The sequence below is a fragment of the Malaya genurostris genome, chromosome 2 (assembly GCF_030247185.1).
Source record: "Malaya genurostris strain Urasoe2022 chromosome 2, Malgen_1.1, whole genome shotgun sequence".
NCBI classification, from domain to species: Eukaryota; Metazoa; Arthropoda; class Insecta; order Diptera; family Culicidae; genus Malaya; species Malaya genurostris.
The window spans coordinates 20,670,862-20,690,347 of record NC_080571.1 but is presented as its reverse complement, the minus strand read 5'-3'; the positions used below and the strand labels follow the sequence as shown (position 1 = coordinate 20,690,347).

The 19,486-nt window shown below is 39.6% G+C and overlaps 1 protein-coding gene across 1 annotated transcript; it reads right to left on the bottom strand.

Annotated features, from left to right (window-relative positions):
- Nucleotides 1–446: 446 nt before the first annotated feature.
- LOC131429155 (putative ATP-dependent RNA helicase DHX57) lies at nucleotides 447–18,959 on the bottom strand. Its single transcript, XM_058593202.1, has 3 exons — nucleotides 18,786–18,959; nucleotides 16,674–18,715; nucleotides 447–2,284 (listed from the first exon to the last, which is right to left on the bottom strand). The coding sequence occupies exons 1-3, from the start codon at nucleotides 18,851–18,853 to the stop codon at nucleotides 555–557; spliced, it is 3,840 nt and encodes a 1,279-aa protein (XP_058449185.1). The 5' UTR covers nucleotides 18,854–18,959; the 3' UTR covers nucleotides 447–554.
- Nucleotides 18,960–19,486: the final 527 nt, after the last annotated feature.

Sequence of the window (19,486 nt, the reverse complement as noted above, 5' to 3'; positions counted from 1 at the left end):
TTAATCAAATCAGTGGAATGTTGGTTTCACGAGTACTAGAATGTTTAGCGATCGATTACCATTTCTTTAGGATACTTTATTTGTTATTTCCGGACATTTGAACCAAGTACAATGCTCCATATACTTGCGGCCCGGCAGCCCGGCAAGTAGCTCTAGGCTCGGCACTGACGGGCGAGGTCCGTACAGATGGTAACTCTACTCATTGATCACATTCTACCACTGATCGCCTATCATCGTATCATGCGTTGGGGCATCTTGCTCAGACGACTTTACTTGAAATTCGAGAAACTGGACGGATTCCATTGATTGGACTAAGAAACGTTTATCAGTCTGTTAGTAGATATAGACTGGTCGTACAGACACAGTAAGCGAAGTTAGGAATTTACCGGATATCCACCAGAACCCCAAGTACACAAACGTATAAACATTTTCAATATATTTGCGTATATTTTTTTAAATACATAACATATATGCGGTACATTTCTCTAGGTCATACCTTGACAGCATAAAAAAAACTAGTTCAACATAGCAATCACATTACAACAGTTGGCTTCTTACTCCTTGTTGATCAACTGTACGATCGTCCCGATCACCTTCCGGCCGTGTTCGTGATTGGTCAGATTCAACAGTGGATCAGCGATCTTTAGTGCTAGCATTTTGGCCAGCTCCAACCGCAGGAACTTCATCATTTCGGCTACCTCGTGGGTTTCCGCCTGCAGCACAATCCAACCATCTTCCAGCAGAATCACGAAATCTCCACCGTGCAGTTCGATTCTCAGATCACTTCCGGAAAAGAGCACCATCGCCAACAGGGGGACCATGGTTGTCTCGCGGATATAGATTCGTGTGGTTTTCACCTTTTCCTGGTAGACCAAGTAGGGAGAATTGAAGTGACCAAACCGGGAGTTGATGGACGATGGGTGCAGAAAGACGTACCCGTCCTGTTGGGTTTTGAAGCGTAAATCGGAAGGTTGAGGTTGTTTTGGTACGGCTCCTCCTGCTCCGCTGATGAAACTTTTCTCCGGTGTAAGGATTTTGATGACGTTTGGATAGAGCGCCGCACAAAGGATGGCCGCGAGCAGTCGATTGTTGTCACCGTTTGCGTTAATTTCAGCCCCGGTAAGCTCAAGTATTTCGTCTTTGACGAACTTCCCCCGTCGACCGGACAGGTCTACCGGAACGAATCCAATCGAAATGAGCAACTCCAGGAATTGATATTTCATTTCACCAATCGTTTGAAGTGTTTTCGAAGAAAGGTAATTCTCTTCCGCGTAGCATTGGGCGGCATAACGACTTCGTTTGGTTGTATCTTTCCACTTACGATACGCGTTCAGCATGGTCAAATGGTCACTGTTGGCTATGCCAAACAGACGCTTGCGACTGTCGGCCTCATCTCGTTTGCTGAACGGCGATACGAACGGACTTTTGAAGCTCAAACAAGCGGCAATCGTTAGCACGCTGTCTAAGCACTGGAAAATTGCACCGAAAAGCATTAATTTTCCTATCCGCACATCGACCGGCAGAGTGGCTAAGTGATGTCCCAGAGGCGTCAACTGTTCCTCCAAATCGAAGGCACCCACATCAATCAAACGTTTTTTGGCGGCTACGATGTTCTCCTCGCTCGGTGGTTCAATGGTTGCACCCAAAACATCCTTCAGAGATCTCCCGTGCAGCGTGTGAAGTGTTTTGATTCTCAGCAGCAACGGTTCCAGGGGTATTCGATGAATTTCCGGCACTGGTTGCGACAGAATGTGATTCGTGAAACGTGGCCTGGTGAACAGATGTATGCAAACACCCGGCATAACACGACCGGCTCGACCCTTCCGTTGCAAGGCATTTGCCCGCGAAACCCAAACCACGTCCAAAGATTCCATATTTCGATTTGAATCAAAACTCTTTTCCTTCATCTGCCCGCAATCCACCACGAACACACAATCGTCGATCGTAACCGACGTTTCGGCAATGTTGGTACTAAGTACAATTTTCCGCTTTCCTTTCGGGGCCTTTCTGAACACCAACGTTTGCTCTTCGTTGCTCAGGCTAGAGTGAAGCGGCACCAGAATGAACTTGTCTTCCCGTGGACCAAACAATTTACTATCGCACAGTGTCTCGTGAATGGTTTTAATTTCGGCTAGACCTGGTAGGAAAACCAAAATCGTTCCCTCCCGGGGCCAACCGTGATCGGTTCCTTCGACGATGTAGCGCAGAACATGCTCGATCAGCTCCGGATTGATACGCAACGGGTCCATCAGGTAGAGGGTTTTGCACGTTGGTTTGGAGTAATCTGCAAATGAAAAGAAAATAAAGTCAATTAATCTAATACAGAACAATTAATTTTTCATTGTGTTGACATTCCAAATGATCAACAATCAATTTATAGAAAGGTAATATTTATTTTATTTATTTATTTATTTATTTCGTCAAGCAAATGTAGACTACATATAAATTGTTTACAATGTTCACTTACATACTACGCATTATTTCTACGACAAAGCTGAGATTTGATTTGATTTTTAGACATAGTAAGGTCAAGATGTTCGCAGTATTGATTGTAATGGCGCATTATTCGATTGACTGGACTGAATTTTGCATAATTTGTTCTAGCTTGTTTTTCTAAAAATAATTTCCTGGAACGTAATTGACGGCTAGGTATATAAAAATTTAATTGCGATAATAATGGAGCTGATTGAATGCGTTGAGAAATAATGTCGCTGATGAAATAAAGCATTGCAAAGTCGCGGCGTTCTTTAAGTGTATGTATATTGATGAGCATGCAGCGTGCTTCATATGATGGTAGAGGAAATGCTGTCCAGTTTAATTTACGAAGTGCATATAAAAGAAATTGTTTTTGAATAGATTCGATGCGTTCTTCGTGAATAATATTGTATGGATTCCATACTAGGCTGCAATATTCCAAAATAGGTCTGACATATGTAGTGTATAATAATTTAATTGTGTATGGGTCCTGAAAGTTATGACTGAAGCGTTTAATAAAGCCCAGCATGCTATTAGCTTTATTGATTATGGTATTGTAGTGTTCCACAAAAGTGAGCTTGGAGTCTAAGATTATGCCTAAATCTCTTACAATTTTACATTTTTCTACAAGTTGATTTCCTAGATGTATGTTTATAGGTATAGTTTCATTTTTCCTACTGAAAGTTATTGAGTTACATTTTTTTACATTGAGTTGGAGTAGACTTTTGCAGCACCAAATGTGGAATAGATTGATTTCGTTCTGGAATATTACAGCGTCGTTAATATTTTTAATTTCCATGAAGAGTTTCATGTCGTCTGCATATATAAGCACTTTCAGATTTTTGAGTATGAAGGAAATGTCGTTTATATGTAAAATGAAAAGGAGAGGCCCTAAGTGAGAACCCTGAGGTACGCCAGATGTTACATTAATTGGTTCAGACAGAATTTTTTGGAAGCGGACTACCTGTACACGATTCGTTAAGTATGATTTGAGCCATTCGAGAAGAGTATGTTTTATGCCGTATTTTTGTAATTTGTGCAGAAGTAAAGGTATGTCAATACGGTCGAAGGCTTTGCTAAAGTCAGTGTAAAGAGTTTCTACGTAGTTTCCGGCGTCCATTGCATTCAGAGTGAATGTCATAAATTCTAAGAGATTTGTTGTAGTTGAGCGGCCTTTAAAAAAGCCATGTTGTTTGTTTGTTATTACATTTTTAAGTTGATGAAAAAGTTTTTCATTTACAATTTTTTCAAATAATTTTGGAATGCATGAGATAATGGCTATTCCACGGTAGTTCCGAATGCTAGATTTTGCACCAGATTTAAATATTGGTACAAGAAAGGAAGATTTCCATGCTTTAGGAAAAGTACATTTATTAAGTGATAAGTTAAAAAGTAGTTGTAGTGGTAGTGTAAGTTCTTCAGCTAGATTTTTTAAGAATATTGGTGGTATACTGTCAGGTCCAGGCCCTTTTTAAGCGTCTAAGTTTTTCAGTGCTGTCGAAATGTCATGTTCTGATAGATAGTTTACAGAGATGGAGTTGGAAAATGCAGGTATGAAAGAGAAGTATTCACGGTCACGGTCAGTTTCTGAATAAGATGTATATACTTCTTGGAAAAAATTTGCAAAGTGATTGCAGATTTCTGTAGTATTTTTCCCTACATGTTCGTCGAGGTGCATTTGAGATGGAAAATTGTTGCTTTTTAGTTTAGTTTTTGTGTAGTTAAAAAAGTTCTTAGGGCAAGTCTTTATTTCGTTTTCAATTTTGCGGTTATATTCTTCATGTGCTGTGTTAATGGCTATTTTAAGTTGATTGCATAGATTTAAGTAATTTTGAAGATGAGCGTCACTTTTTTCTTGTTTGTAAGTTTTGTGTGCTTTTTGTTTCCTATTTTTCAAATGTTTTAGTTGTGAATTGAACCATACAGGTAATTTGCTGTTATGATTTTTTCTTCTTCTTTTCATAGGCAAAGTTTCGGCTAATATTTTGTTTATAATGTGATAAAATTTGTTTACTTCGACGTCGACATTTCCTTCTGTACTCAGTATGTTCCGTCAATTTATTATACTTAGTCTACACTTGACTACTTCAAAGTCAATTTTATTGTATTCCGGCACTTCCTCATATTCCAAGTCGTAGGGAAGGGATGCATTGTGTGTAAATAATGAATATTCAATTGCAGTGTGAAATGCTTCATTTTTCCATAATGGCAGATTTGATGCATTCACACAAAAGTCTTCTGTGCAATTTGTGAAAAGAAGGTCTAAATATGCGTTTTGTTGATTTTTTACGGAGTTTACTTGATGTAGGCCAAAATTAGAAATTTTGTCGAAAAAGTAGTGCAATGTTTCGTTTTCTCCTACGACTGGAAGTAAGATTGATTCATTTTCAATGTCAGAAATGAAGTCCGCATTACGTTGATTGAAGTCGCCAAAAATATGAAGCTTTACTTCAGGTTCCATATTCGAAATAATTGTGTCTAAAGATTGAAAGAATAATTCAAAAGAGAATTTGTTCGCATTTTCGGATGGGAAGTAGACAGAGCAGTAAATATGTTCTTCTCCCAATATTGAGACTTTGGCCGATACATGCTCAAATTCTTTATATTTAGGAGTAATAATTTCTTCAGAAGTAAAGCAAGAGTTAATGGCTATAAGGACTCCACCTCCAGATTTTTTCTGACAGAGAGATAAATTTCGGTCGTGCCGAAATACGTTAAAATTATTTCCAAATACTTCTTCGCTTCTTACACTTTCATCCCAGCTGCTTTCAGTTCCAAGGATTACGTCGAAAGAGGAGGTTATTGAATTTTGGTGAATTTCTTTCATTTTGGCCGGGCTTTTCATGCGGTTGAAATTTTGGCAATAGACCAAAATTTCAGTCACATTTTGTCTGTGAAGCGAAGAAGTTTTTGAGAATTCTGGAATACTTACATTACTAATTCCTGTTTCTATACCTTCGTCAAAGGGCGTCGTTATTTCCGAAAATTCGGCCTTGTAAAATTGTGTTCGGCTTCCCGGATTAGTTGGAGTCGGCGGGTACGTTCACTTGTCAAAAATTTCCCATAAGAGTCCAGGTCGGCCAGCGCTTCCTTAGGTTTCATTCCATATTCCTGATGCATTTCGATGAAGATTCGTAGGAGGTGGTCAGGTGTTGTTGGAAGGCCTTCTGACGCTAATAGCATTTTTATACTAGTTGGTGTCATACCCTCGATGCATACTGTAGGTTGTTGATTTTTCATGTATGACAAATACAGACGGACGACGTGCATTATTTTCGGGTCACGAAGCCTTGCTTTTAAGAAGCGTTCGTCGCCATTTGCAGATTGTGAAGTAAGACGTACAATTGGAGGACGCATTGGATCAATTTCGAATTGGCTGTCTGTATTCATGTCCTGTGATATTGCAGACGTATTTATGTTCTGTGATATTGAAGATGTGGGTGGGGCAGCTTTGATGTCATTACTTCCTAAGACCGGAGTAGTGTTGTTTTGAATACTTCTTGTTCCTTTGTAAGGGTTGATTGTTTCACCTTTTTGAAAATTTATGAATTTTGAGGCAATATCTGCACCTGGATTCCCGGAGAATTGAACCCGTGCAGCTGCTAGTAAGTCTTTGTCCAAGGGTAAGGTATATTGTAATGACACATTATTGTTATTGTTGTGGCAGGTATTGTTACTATTAGTGTTCAAGTTGCTGTTGTAGTGCACATTATTGTCGTTGTTGTTGTTGTTGCTGCTGCTGCTGTTGTTGGTGTAGTTGTTGTTTTTACTGCGTATACTGTAATTTGTATTATTTTGCTGTTTCCGCTTCCGATGTTTTCGTCTGAGGTTTGCTTTTTCTGCTTGTTTTTCTTGCAGTCGTCGAGTGCGCTGTTTTTTGTCATACTCGCTCCAGTCGCATTTCCATATTTTTTTGCTGCCGATGAAGCGCCAGCCTGACGTGACTTTCGAGTCAGCTTTTTCTTCCGAAGGTTTAGCATACTGGGCACTGATTCCCATTTCTTCATCAATACATGGATGAGCTTGAGGGACTTGCTCTTTCTTCATTATTGCTTCATTGCACAGTGCTTTGATGTCGTCCAAAAATTCTTTCGATGATAAGCTGCATGGTGGGTCGATACTTTTTATTTCATTAATATTTGTTTGCACGCCGTCAATTTTGTTTTCGAAAAAAGTAAACACTTTTTCAAGGTTTACTTCTGTCTTAGTGGACAGTTGCTTGTTGGCGGTTTTTATGTCAGCTAAAAAAGTTTCGTCGCGTTCATTCAAAAGTGATGAAATGCGATTTATGACTTTACTGGCCGCGTTGCATGTATTAATGTTTACATTTTTTATGTCCGTTTCTAGCTTCAGCAAAAGAGATTCCATGCTGTCGAGAGCGTCATGTGATACTTTCATGCTTTTTATTTGTGCGAATAAAGCATGGTTTGCTTCAATTTGGGCACGGACTGTTTGGTTCAATTCCTGCTGTTGATGAATAAGTTTTTTCATTTGCAGTTCTTCGGCAAATTCCTGCTGACAGTCAATACAGAGAGGTACCATGAAGGTCCTTAATAATTCTTCGTGGTTTCTCTGTGTTCCCACGCAGGCTGCATGAAATTTTCGATTGCACTTTCCGTGACACTTCCAGAGATAGCGATTGTCGTAGACAGTACAATTACTAATTCCGCACTTCTCCATGTTTACGCGACGGTATGTTAAAAAATGATTACTATTTAAAAAAGAGTGCCTACTTGCACGTTTGCGTCGAAATAAAAAAGTTTAAATATACGCGCGCGATATACTGCGACACGAGTCCCGTGAACACGTCCGTTCGGTTGGACGGATGGACAAAGAAAAAAAATTGCATCATTCGACTCAGTTCGTCTATGTGTGTGTAACAAAAATGTGCACACGATTTTCTCGGTGATGGCTGGACCGATTTTCATAAGCTTAGCTTCAAATAAAAAGTCTTATAATCCTATAATTTTACCGAATTTCATCCGGATACGACTTCTGGTTTCGGAATTACAGACTGCAAAATTTGTTGTTTTTCGGTATACCGGATACCTAGACCGATCCGCACCGGAAGTCAGATCCGGATGAAATTCATGAATTCCTGGGGGACCATAAGACCTTTCATTTGAATCTAAGTTTGTGAAAATCAGTTCAGCCATCTCCGAGAAAAGTTAGTGCAAAAAAAAAACGTTACATACACACATACGCACATACACACACAGACATTTTGCGTACTCGACGAACTGAGTCGAATGGTATATGAAACTCGGCCGGCCTCGGTTTAAAAGTCGGTTTTCACAGTGATTGCATAACCTTTCTATATGAGAAAGGCAAAACGATATTTTATTCAAACTAAAAATGGATCCTTTAAGGAGTGTATCGAAAAGTAGTTAGCAACATTGATTATTGAATAAAAAAGCGAAAAAAAAACATATTTTGACATCAGTTTTCGATATATTGTAGAAAAATTACATTTTTATGCATTTTACTGATTATATTGAAAAAATCCTAGTTTCTGTGAAACGCTCGCACTTTGGACTTGACATTCTTCATTAAATTCTGCACAGTGACTTTTGTGACTTTCCTGGTGGCAGCTGCCCAGTTTTTTTTAACTCCTGCATGTTTTGGGACACTGTACCTTCCTTCCGAAAGTGCCACTTGACAATTGCCCAATACCTTTCAATTGGCCGAAGATCCGGGCAGTTCGGTGGGTTGATGTCCTTTTGCACGAATTGTACATTATTTTTTGACAACCCAATGTAGAACGGAGTTGGCGTAGTGGGCTGAAGCCAAATCCGACCAGAAGAGAGGAGCCTTATGCTTTCTGTACAGTGGCAGCATTCTCTTCTTCAAACATTCTTCCTCGTACACCTTGGCGTTAATTGTGCCCTTCGTGAAGAAAATCGACGACCGCAATCCACAGGTACAAATTGCTTGCCAGACTATCTGCCCAAAATTTTTCATCGCCACCGTGGTGTCAGCATCGTCCAGGTCCTGATACACCGATTTCGTATAATATTGTGGTCCGGGCAGCGCTCGAGAGTCTTCCTTGATGTAGGTTTCGTCGTCGATCAGGATGCATCCGTCTTTATTCTGTAGAATCCGGTTATACAGTTTTCGCGCTCTTGTTTTGGCCTGAACTTGCTATACCAGGGACTTTTTCGGCATCTTCTGTTTCATGTACGTTTTCAGGGAGTTCCGAACTTTGATCCGTTGAATCATCCCGATGCTGGTGTTGAACTGCTTGTCCAAATCCCGCGTTGACGCCGATGGGTTTTTCCTGATGTACTCAACCACTTTTAAGTCCCCGGGGCCGGGCTGGCTGGGACCCGTTTTCCTACCGGATCGGGGCAAATCCTTTATGGAAAGGATCTTACCGAACTTCTCGATAATATTTTTGACACTGGTGTGGTGCACTTTCACCCGTTCTGCAATTTCGTTGTACGTAACACCACTCTCTGAGCACCAAGTGTGCAGAATTTTTTTTCGCGTTTCCGGATCAATTCGACTCATCATTGAAACGACCGTAAACCGTACCGAAACCAATCGATTGCGCAGCTGTTATTAACATGTAAACAAACATGTCACTTTAAAACACGCTGCAAAAATTAAGCCATTTCAGAGTAAAAACTGCTTGAATGTTGCTAACTACTTATTGATACACTCCTTATTGAAACAAATGAACGAAACGTGGAACCGAAATTGAATTAGAAGTAACTCTTGGTTGACTTTATTATGAGACTGCGCAGAATCATGCAAGTTACTCTAACAGAATCGAGTCGATGGAAAAAATTGAATAACTTTTTTCGAAGCTCAAAAGAATAGAAAAATCATTTATTAATATAATCGTTTTACTCAAATTTTCAACACAAATAGTCTATTGTTGTAATATCTGCCGATGGAACTGTAAGGAATCAATCCGTGCATTAAATTTTGCGAAACCACGTCTTACCTTTACAGCGGCTTGTAGTTGTAAGAGCCCGATGTCAATAGGTGCTTGTCCTCGTTCGTGGTCAAGGATTGCTGCGCCAAATATTGGTAGACGCACGTGCTAACGTTGACGTAGCTGTCAAGTACGAAACCCTTCAGACACACTGATCATTTGTATAGTGTTGTCGTATCTAGAGTGCCTATAACCAGAGTGATGACATCTCATCCGTAATTTTGGCAACAATTCAAAACATTCCATTAGCTTTACATTGAATTGACAGGTCGTTTGCTCGTTTGGAACTGGGAGCTGTCATTCCAAACGAACAGCTGTCGCCACTCTGATTATAGTCACTCTAGTCGTATCCATATCCCACAATTGCAGGGTGGCAAGTGAATTGCCGATTTCAATTTCCCGGTTCTCCCGGTGCGCGAGACAAAAAATTCCCGGTTTTTAGAACAGGCTCAAATCGCCTATGTTCAGTATTTTTTTGGATATTTCTAGAAATCCCATATCCGAAAGAACATCGAGAGTTGAGAAATAAAGTATTTTTTGGGTATCCCGATTTAGACATAGGAAATATTCATTATGCCAAGTGCACATAACAATGGGAAGAAGTCGTCCTTAGCTTTCCCATATAGATAAGTTATGCAATCACTGCGAAAACCGATTTTGGAACCAAGGCCCGGAGGGCTGAGTGTCATATACCATTCCAATCAGTTCGTAAAGATAAGAAATCGTGTATGTATGTTTTGTCCATACTTGCATATCAGTCCCATATGGAAAATCAGCATGTCGAGAAAAAGATCAAAATTTTATTTCCGAGTTTTTTTATTTATTGTGCTACCTAACGCTAAATCATGGTATTTTTACATGAAATATCGGTAATACACCTTTGCTATTCCAATATTGTAACAAATGAAATTATTGAAATTTGCACTGAATGGGACTGATATGCGGGTACTTTGCATATGGGACAGACATAAGTTGATAGTTTTTTCACATTTTGGAATTTCTGAGAGTGTATTAAGAATAGATTTCATTCATCAAGCTAACACGATATTGGCGAAAATCGATATGGGACTGATATGCGAGTATGTGCAGTGTATGTATGTAACGTTTTTGAGCGATCAATTTTCTCAGAGATGGCTAAATCGATTTTCTTGTGGTCCCATTTCATCCGGATCCGACTTCCGGTTGTGAAAAGGGTTCACAGGTGGAGATCTGCAGAGTGAAAATATAAACTCTTATCTTGATTAGAAACTTTTTCTTTGGTTCGACAGCATCCTTGTATCGATTATATGATTTTGAGTGCTGTTTTGTTAATTACGCTCCCAGCATTCAATATAGCATTATCAACAAAACGCTGAGCCACAAGACATTCAAAACGTTTTTGTTTAAGTATGAGGATTTGTTTAATAGAAGATTTAAATAATAATAAATTTAAATAACCTCATCCACAATTTGTCCAAATATTCATCTTTAGAACCAACAGCACCATCCAGCTCAATGTATTCCATCTTTATTTCGTCTGTTACTTTGCTACTAATTGTATTCGTATGTACTAGCTCTTCAAGATAAAAACTCAATCTTTTTGATTATTTCAAATTAATTCGAGGTAACAGTATGATTAAAACAAGAAACATAGCTGGAATACAGCATTAAAAATCAGCACATTTTATTCAGACTTCATGCTCTCTCTTAAGTGCAGCTTTTACCCCAAATTCAATTATTGTTAGTGTTTTCTAGGTAGCCAGAAATACCATCAGTCATTTGAAAGCCAAACAATAAAGAATTAAGTTTAAAGCCTTATAACTAAAATTGAAATTCTTATTATCCGAACTATTCGGTCTAAGACAACCACTAAATAAGTTTGTTAAGGCTTTCTTCAAAATCAGTAGTTCTTAAGACTCTCAGGATTCAAACTAGGAGTGTATTCTAGAGATGGGCAAAACCGTTCATTACAAAGAATCGCGCAAAATTTAATAGTTCTACCGAAAGAATTAGTTCTGTTGAACCGTTCTTTCGTTCTTCTATTTTACAGGGTCCGGCACTCGAAGTGTAACCAATTAAAAAGGCCGTAAATTCAGTTTGGAAAATTACTTTTACTTAATTCAAAGTACAAAATGTGTAAAAATAATACAAAATTCAGAATCAATTCACTTTTGCTCGATATGACCACCTTTTGCCCTGACTTGATGACTTGAGAGAGCGAAGGAGTTGCTTCGTTTGGCCGAATGTGACTTGCAGGTATTTTGGCCCACTCGCGGACAATAACTTTTTTCAGCGCCTCGAGACTGGTGTATCTTTTAGTTCGGACTTTGCTCTCCAAAATGGCCCAAAGAGAATAATCCATTGGATTCGCATCTGGTGAATTCGAGAGCCATTGTGTGGACGTGATGAAGTTCGGAACGTTGTTTTTCAGCCATTCTTGGTTCACTCGAGCTTTGTGAGACGGTGCCGAGTCCTGCTGAAATGTCCATGGTCTGCCACCGAAATGTTTGTCTGCCCACGGCTTCAAAACAACCTTCAGAATACTTTCCCGATAATATGTCGCATTTACCTTGACGCCAGGCTCGATGAAAACGATTGGAGAGCGCCCATCTGCGGTTACAGCGGCCCAAACCATTATCTGTTGCGGGTGCTGCCTCCTGGTGGCCAATCGATGACTCAAATTCTCGTATGAACGGTCGGTCAAGTAAACCCTATCGTTTTGAGAGTTTACGAATTGCTCAATTGGAAAAATTTTCTCGTCAGAAAATACAATGTTCGGAAATTGACCGCTTTCGGCCAAACGAAGCAACTTCTACGCTCTCTCAAGTCATCAAGTCAAGGCAAAAGGTGGTCATATCGAGCAAAAGTGAATTGATTCTGAATTTTGCATTATTTTTACACATTTTGTACTTTGAATTAAGTAAAAGTAATTTTCCAAACTGAATGTATGGCCTTTTTAATTGGTTACACTTCGAGTGCCGGACCCTGTATATATCATTTGTTTTATCCTGGTATTAACCTTTTTGATTTCGTTCATCTGAAACTTTGTATGTTTCTTTGAAAATAATATGAGAGATACAGATTACAGATTCAATAATAGTGAGCAGTGCAGTAAAACTTCATTCAATTCAATTGAAACTGAATGTGGAACACATTGACGATCACCCTACTGCAGTAAACTTCACACTCTGACACACACAACGTTCCCTGGCGTACCTAACGAGCACGCTTTCAGTTCTTCACTCTTCACACATCCAATCGAAGCTCAGTTTCACCACCGTCAGTTGATCTCTCGAAGTAACAAAATATCTCTTTCAATAGTGTGAGAGCGGCCTTTAAATGAGGTTTATGTAAACATTCGAATTGGTTCAAGACAAAACTGCCCATACTCGCATATCAGTCCCATATCGATTTTCGCCAATATTGAGTTAGCTTGAGGAATGCAAACTATCCTTCTAAAAGTTGAGGGTGAGTTCAGTAAAATGTGCAAAAAATATCAACTCATGTCGGTCCCATTTGTGAAGTACCCGCATATCAGTCCCATTCAGTGCAAATTTCAATAATTTCATTTGTTGCAATATTGGAATAGCGAAAGTGTATTGCCGATATTTCATGTAATAATACCATAATTTAGCATTAGGTAGCACAATAAATCAAAAAATTCGAAAATAAAATTTTAATCGTCTTTTTCTCGACATGCCGATTTTCCATATGGGACTGATATGCAAGTATGGGCAGAATAGATGAAAGACTAATTAGATAGCTGAAATATCAATTCTGTAATTGATATTTCAATATAGGCAACTTTCAATTGATGTGTATTCTGTAATGCACATCAATTGAAAGTTTCCTCCTTTAGTTTTCATTTTTAATGCTTTACTCCATTTATAATTCTATTCATTCGCATTTGCGAAGACAATGAAGCAGAGAGACTATTTGGCACTTGAAACTGACCAGGAAAACTACAAATGACTAGGTACGATTATTGAACTGACGATGAATTCTGGGAGCTTACGACGGCTTGAAATTTCGAACACTGATCACCCTTTAATTGCAGTCTTGTCTTTACGAAACATTTCCGAACAACGCCGGGTAGGTCAGGTAGGTTATTGAAAAACCAATTTGAAGCAGACGTAATATTTACTCTATTTAAATATCATTCGTAGTACAACGAAAACACCGAAGCGTTTTATCTATTCAGACGTCTTAGGCGAAAACAAGTGGTGATTTACTGTCCGGCAGATTCTGATCATTTAGGGGTTTGGGCTCGCTAAGTTGGCATTGGCAGTTCAATATACTCTCAGCAGTCTTTCCTCAATATACTCTCAGAAATTGCAATGAAAGTTGAGGGTTTGTTCAGTAAAATATAAAAAAATATCAACTCATTTCTGTGTCCCATATGCTAAAGTACCCGCATATCAGTCCCATTTAGTGCAAAATTTCAATAATTCCATTTGTTGCAATATTGCAACAGCAAAGGTGTATTAACGATATTTCATGTAATAATACCAAGATTTAGCATTAGGGAGCAAAGCAAAGTCTTGGCATTACATTCCTTTCGTGGAGTTTAGCCTTTCTGTTTCAACAGACTTCGCAGCCGATTCTTAGCGTACAGAATCATTACATGGCTAGTACTATGGATCCTACTGACACTAAGAATCCTTCCAGGTCGGAGCTCGAACATACGACAGCTGGCTTGTAAGACCAGCGTCCTATGTATTGAACCGCCAACCCGGGACCAGCATTAGGGAGCACAATATATAAAAAAAATTTGGAAATAAACTTTTGATCGTCTTTTTCTCAACATGCCGATTTCCCATATGGGGCTGATATGCAAGTATGGGCAGTATATAAAATGTAGTGTAGTACTCATATCACATTCCGATACCAGAAAACTGTTATTTTAAATATTGGTTGGAGATTTTCAACATTTTCATAAAAATCATTAGGATTCTTACCATAAAAACATGAACATTTATTTCAGAAAATCTGCATAGAAGTTCTTCTTATTCTGCACTTCTGGGTGGTGTCACCTCACTTGAAATGACACCGATTGATGGCACAGCAAGTTGGGCTATATTGCTAGTTAATTTTCGTTTCTTTTCACTGGACTACAAGTGAAAATCTCGATGCGTGACAACGTGGAGTCGCAAAAGTAAGGGTGAAAATCTTTTCTTGCGAAATACTCAAATTTTCACCGTGTTCACTCGTTGAGGGTTCCACCGGTTCAATTTCTGTAAAAACCACCAGCTACCGATAACATCGTGGGTGTGGGTTTGTGAGGCTTACAAAACGGGCATAGTTGACAGATTAATTTAAATCAAAATCATAATTCATTTTGCTTTGTAGTAAAAAATTGTAACCAAAAAAATTTCCTACGAATGTTCAAACTACTTACACTTGAAGGACTCACTGTTCACCATGTTCAAAGTTGAATTTTTCACACCGGGAATACACGTACATTGTTTGATTCTTTGGTCAATTCACGTAAACGAACTGATAACACACTATTCCTTTTTAGGGGATGTTCGCATAACATTCATTTTCGTCACGTATAATATTCAATTTGACATTTGGAACTATTTTAAGTGATTTTTCAAGTGATTCGAATGTGAATTTTTATTTGTGTGTCAAGATAACGAGCACGCTTACTTGCGGTTCTAAAGAATTGGATCAAAAGTCGCACTGTTTCGTAAAAACCATACCTAACCAAAATTGAATACAACGGGTATTACGACATTTTGGGTAAATATGCTTCTCGAAAAATTTGAGTTGATATTACTCCCTTTTGTTGACATTTGTAAATGAGTATAAAGTACCAAAGACATTGAAAATCTACAGGGTCCGCCATCTAACATTTGTTTTTGAACTAGCGGTTATTTCGACATTGGTAACCTCAATGTCACTTCTGATTTGACAGAAACTTAGTTGTATCCTTCCGCTGAACGAAAATGGTTGTGTATACGCTTGAGGACCGCGTGAAAATAGTGCAGTTTTACTTTCAAAATCATGATAATGTTGCGGAATGTGTGCAAAAAAATCATCTTCTCGGATGAGGCACATTTTCATCTCGGCGGGTAAGTTAATAAGCAAAATTGTCGCATCTAAGGACGGAAAACCCGCACGTCATCATGGAGAAGCCGATCTCAGAGAGTGACGGTTTCGTGCTTATTTTGATCTGGCGGCATCATTGGGCCATTTTTCTTCGAAAATGAGGCAGGAGCCGCCCCCACGGTCAATGGTGAGCGCTACCGCGCCATGATTAGCGATTGATTCTTCCCGTTACTTGAAGAGGAAGACTTGGACACTATTTCGTTCCAACAAGACGGCGCTCCGTACCACACAGCCAACGCTACGATCGATCTTCTGCGCACAGTCTTCGAAGATCGAATTATCAGTCGAAATTCGGATGTCGTTTGGCCGCCTCGGAGCTGTGATTTGACAGCGTTAGACTATTATCTTTGGGGGGCTGTCAAAGATAAGTGTTATGTGGACAAGCCAGAGACAATTCAAGCCTTGAAGGATAACATTCGTGCATCCATAGCTGAAATAAAGCTGCATATGTACAATCGAAAATGTATTAAATAGCTGGACCGACCGTATGGCGTACTGCAAGGCCAGTCGAGGCAGCCATTTGAATGAAATTATATGCCACAATTACCCGGAGAGATTGTACTTTAATATGAAAAAATAAATTTTGAATTCGGATGAAACGTTTTTTTTTCATGTTTAAAAAAAAGTTACATTACATTATTCATGCTCCACAGTGTATTTATATGTTTAAAAGTAAACAAGCATTTTAATGTATTTTTCTTACCAACTAGAGCCTGATACGGCTCGATATCTAAAACACTTTATTTTTTCCATACTGAATTCTGGTAAAATTTTTACTACTCATTCGGGTCGGGTACGGGTACGGGTAATTTTTTTTTATTATTGATCGGGTACGGGTCGGGTACGGGTAATTTTTTTAATTTTTAATCGGGTACGGGTAAATTTTTTTGCTGACCACTCGGGTACGGGTCGGGTTCGGGTATAATAATTTCTATACCCGACCATCTCTACTGGCCAGCCCAAGACGAAACATAACAAGAAGAACATGGTTTGATACACTTCGCACAAAATGGTTGGAATTATACAAACCCTTGAATGATGCTTGCACAATCCATGAGAATGCAACTTGAAAAAGGTACAACTGCTACTTGGGTTGCAACTAATCAATATTCCTCTGTTATGGCCCAACCCATTCAGACGTAGTATCTAACGATCTAAAACTTACCCGAATAACGCGCAAACATATCGGCCAGCTTCAGATTCTCGTCCTTGATGCTCTTGCCTGGGGCTGCGTTGGACGCCTTCACATCCGCATACTCCAGTTCTTGCATCAATTGTTCTTCTTCGCCTTTGCGCAGCTTCCGACAAAACTGCGAGTCGGTTTCTAGCACAAAACCACTTCGTTCCAGGATGTCTTCCAGGAACAGCTGTTCCACCGGAAACGTCCGCCCGGGAATGTCCAGTACCGGTACGTCTCCGAAGTACGACGAAAAAAGATTCGAGTTCAGCGTTGCCGACATGAGGATCACCTTCAAATCGCGTCGCTTCTCGAGCAATTCCTTCAGAATCAACAGTAGGAAATCGGATTCCTCAGATCGTTCGTGTACTTCGTCCACTATGATATGCGTCACGTTGTCCAGTGTGGGTTCGGACTGCAATCGACGAAGCAGGATTCCCGTGGTACAGAACGTAAGCCTAGTCGAGGTGGAAATTTTGTTTTCTAATCGAATCTGATACCCAACGGTATTTCCAATCCGTTCCACACGCTCTTCGGCGACTCGTTCGGCCACTCCGATGGCGGATAGCCGCCTCGGTTGGGTGCAGATGATTTCCACGTGCGGCACCTTCCGGTCCAGCTTCGACGACTGAAACAGCCAATTATCCAAAATGAATTGAGGCACTTGAGTGGATTTGCCACAACCCGTCTCGCCGCTAATTACCAAAACTGGAGAGGATTCGATGAAGGTAATAATTTCATTCATTTTGTACCATGCCGGCAGTTGCTGTCGATGACGGAGCATATCCTTGTAGGCGTCATTTTTCTGCTTGTCCATAAACTTGCGGATGATGTTCAAATCATCCTTCAACCGCTGTTCTGGGTTCGTTTTTATACCGCACGAACGCTGCGTCAGGCCCATTTGGTTATGCGTTGGAAGATCTTCGATTGTTAAGCTATTCAGGGAGTCCAGTTCGGGTTCATAGAAAAGTGAACGACGAGGATCCGGAAATCGGTAGCGATCTAATTCAATGAAACGGGTAATTTCTTCGTCATTCTGAAGCAGCTCTGCTATCGTGTAAACACACGGCATTCCGTCTTGGGTAATTTTAATCGATTCCTGAACTAGAATACGCGCTACTCGCAACAATAATTGATGCGGAATATCTGCGCAAGTAGTCTTCAGAAATAGTAAAGGTGCTTCAAAAGGATATTTACTCTTTTTATGGAAACGAATTTCCAGGAAGAACCAACTTGGGTCTTCTTCTTCCTTTTGTTTTTCTTTTTTGCTCGATTCCTCCCCATCGGATTCTGCACCATGCGAAAAATAACACTTATTACCGTATCTGCATTTTCCTTTAGCAAAGTTCCAGCAAGGCTCCTTCTTAGGTTTTTTCTTTGCCTTTGCTGCCAACTGCCTTTGCCGTTCCTCTTCAATTTCCTGCTGTTTCCTCTTTTCCAACTTTTTCACTTCCGAAGGACTGTGAACCAGCAAATGGTCTATTTTAAACTTCAACTGCCACACACGGTTCCGTTCTTTTTCAATAAACAATTTATCGTAAATCGATTCCAATGCTTCCTTTTCATCATTCCTCATTTGGGCGAGTTCTTCGTCGTTCATATCACATTCCATTTGAAGTAAATCTACCGGAGCAGGGAAGTACTTACTAAACAGTATCCCCAACGCATCATCAACATCGCCGTTACAGTGATCCAGGGCTTCCTCGCAGTGCCGTTTCGCAAACCCGTAACTCTCCAGCTTGATCAATGCGTACATCCGAAATTTATCCTCACCGCTGTTGGTGGTTTTTTTCACATACGAATAATCGCATCCTCCCTGTACGACTAGGTTCCCTCGATCCTGCCAGTAAGACTTTTTCATACGACCTCCTTTGTCTTCGTATTTAGTAATATCACCCAATTGAAACGTTTCACCGTGAATAGCTCGTAGTGTGTCCATTATAAGGTTCCGTGATTCCTCCTTCAACCGGAGAACCTGCAGTTCCGCTTTAACCGGTGCTTTTGTTGGCGGAGGTTCCAGTGGGGCATTTCTGTTGGGATATAATAAAACAATTATTTCATAATGTTACTCGGTTCATTCTAATGTTGTGAAATACTTACGTTGCACGAGGATTCACAATGGTCCGCAGGAAACAATCTCCTAACAGTTGACGACTTTCCTCGTCCATTGTTATGACAATTTTGGTTTGTAATAACAGGTCCTGAAAACAGATTAGTTTTGGATTACTCAACAGGAATTCTATAAAACACGAGCAAACTCCTCCCAACGAACGCAACGAAGCACGACTGAGGACTGACGAATAGAACTGTCAAAATCATATGTTTCGTTTCGTGGGCGATGTTAGCCCTAACATGCGGATGTGAGAGCCAGAGATGCCAAATATTTCCATAGAAAATTTGTATTAGACTAAATAAAAAATCTGTATATATCTGTATCAATTAGTACAATCGGAAAAATATTACAATAACCGCAACCTGTTCCTCATGGTCATTTCAACTTTGCACTCAAATAATAGTAACGACCATGATGACAGATTATTCACCATCTGTATTGTAATAAGCACTAGGACAAAAACTTTACTACTTGACTATACTATTTGTCTTTATGACTTTTCTAGCGTGGTAATTCTGACAATCATTAAAATAAGAACGAAAAAGTCCCAATGACAATTACAAGTAAGGTGAAATTAAACTTTCGGTCATTATAATGTTGAGAAGTGATATAGTTATGACTACCATGTGAGTAAGTTCTTCTTCAGAATATATTAAAGTTACCATGAATAAACATATAGTTGGATAGA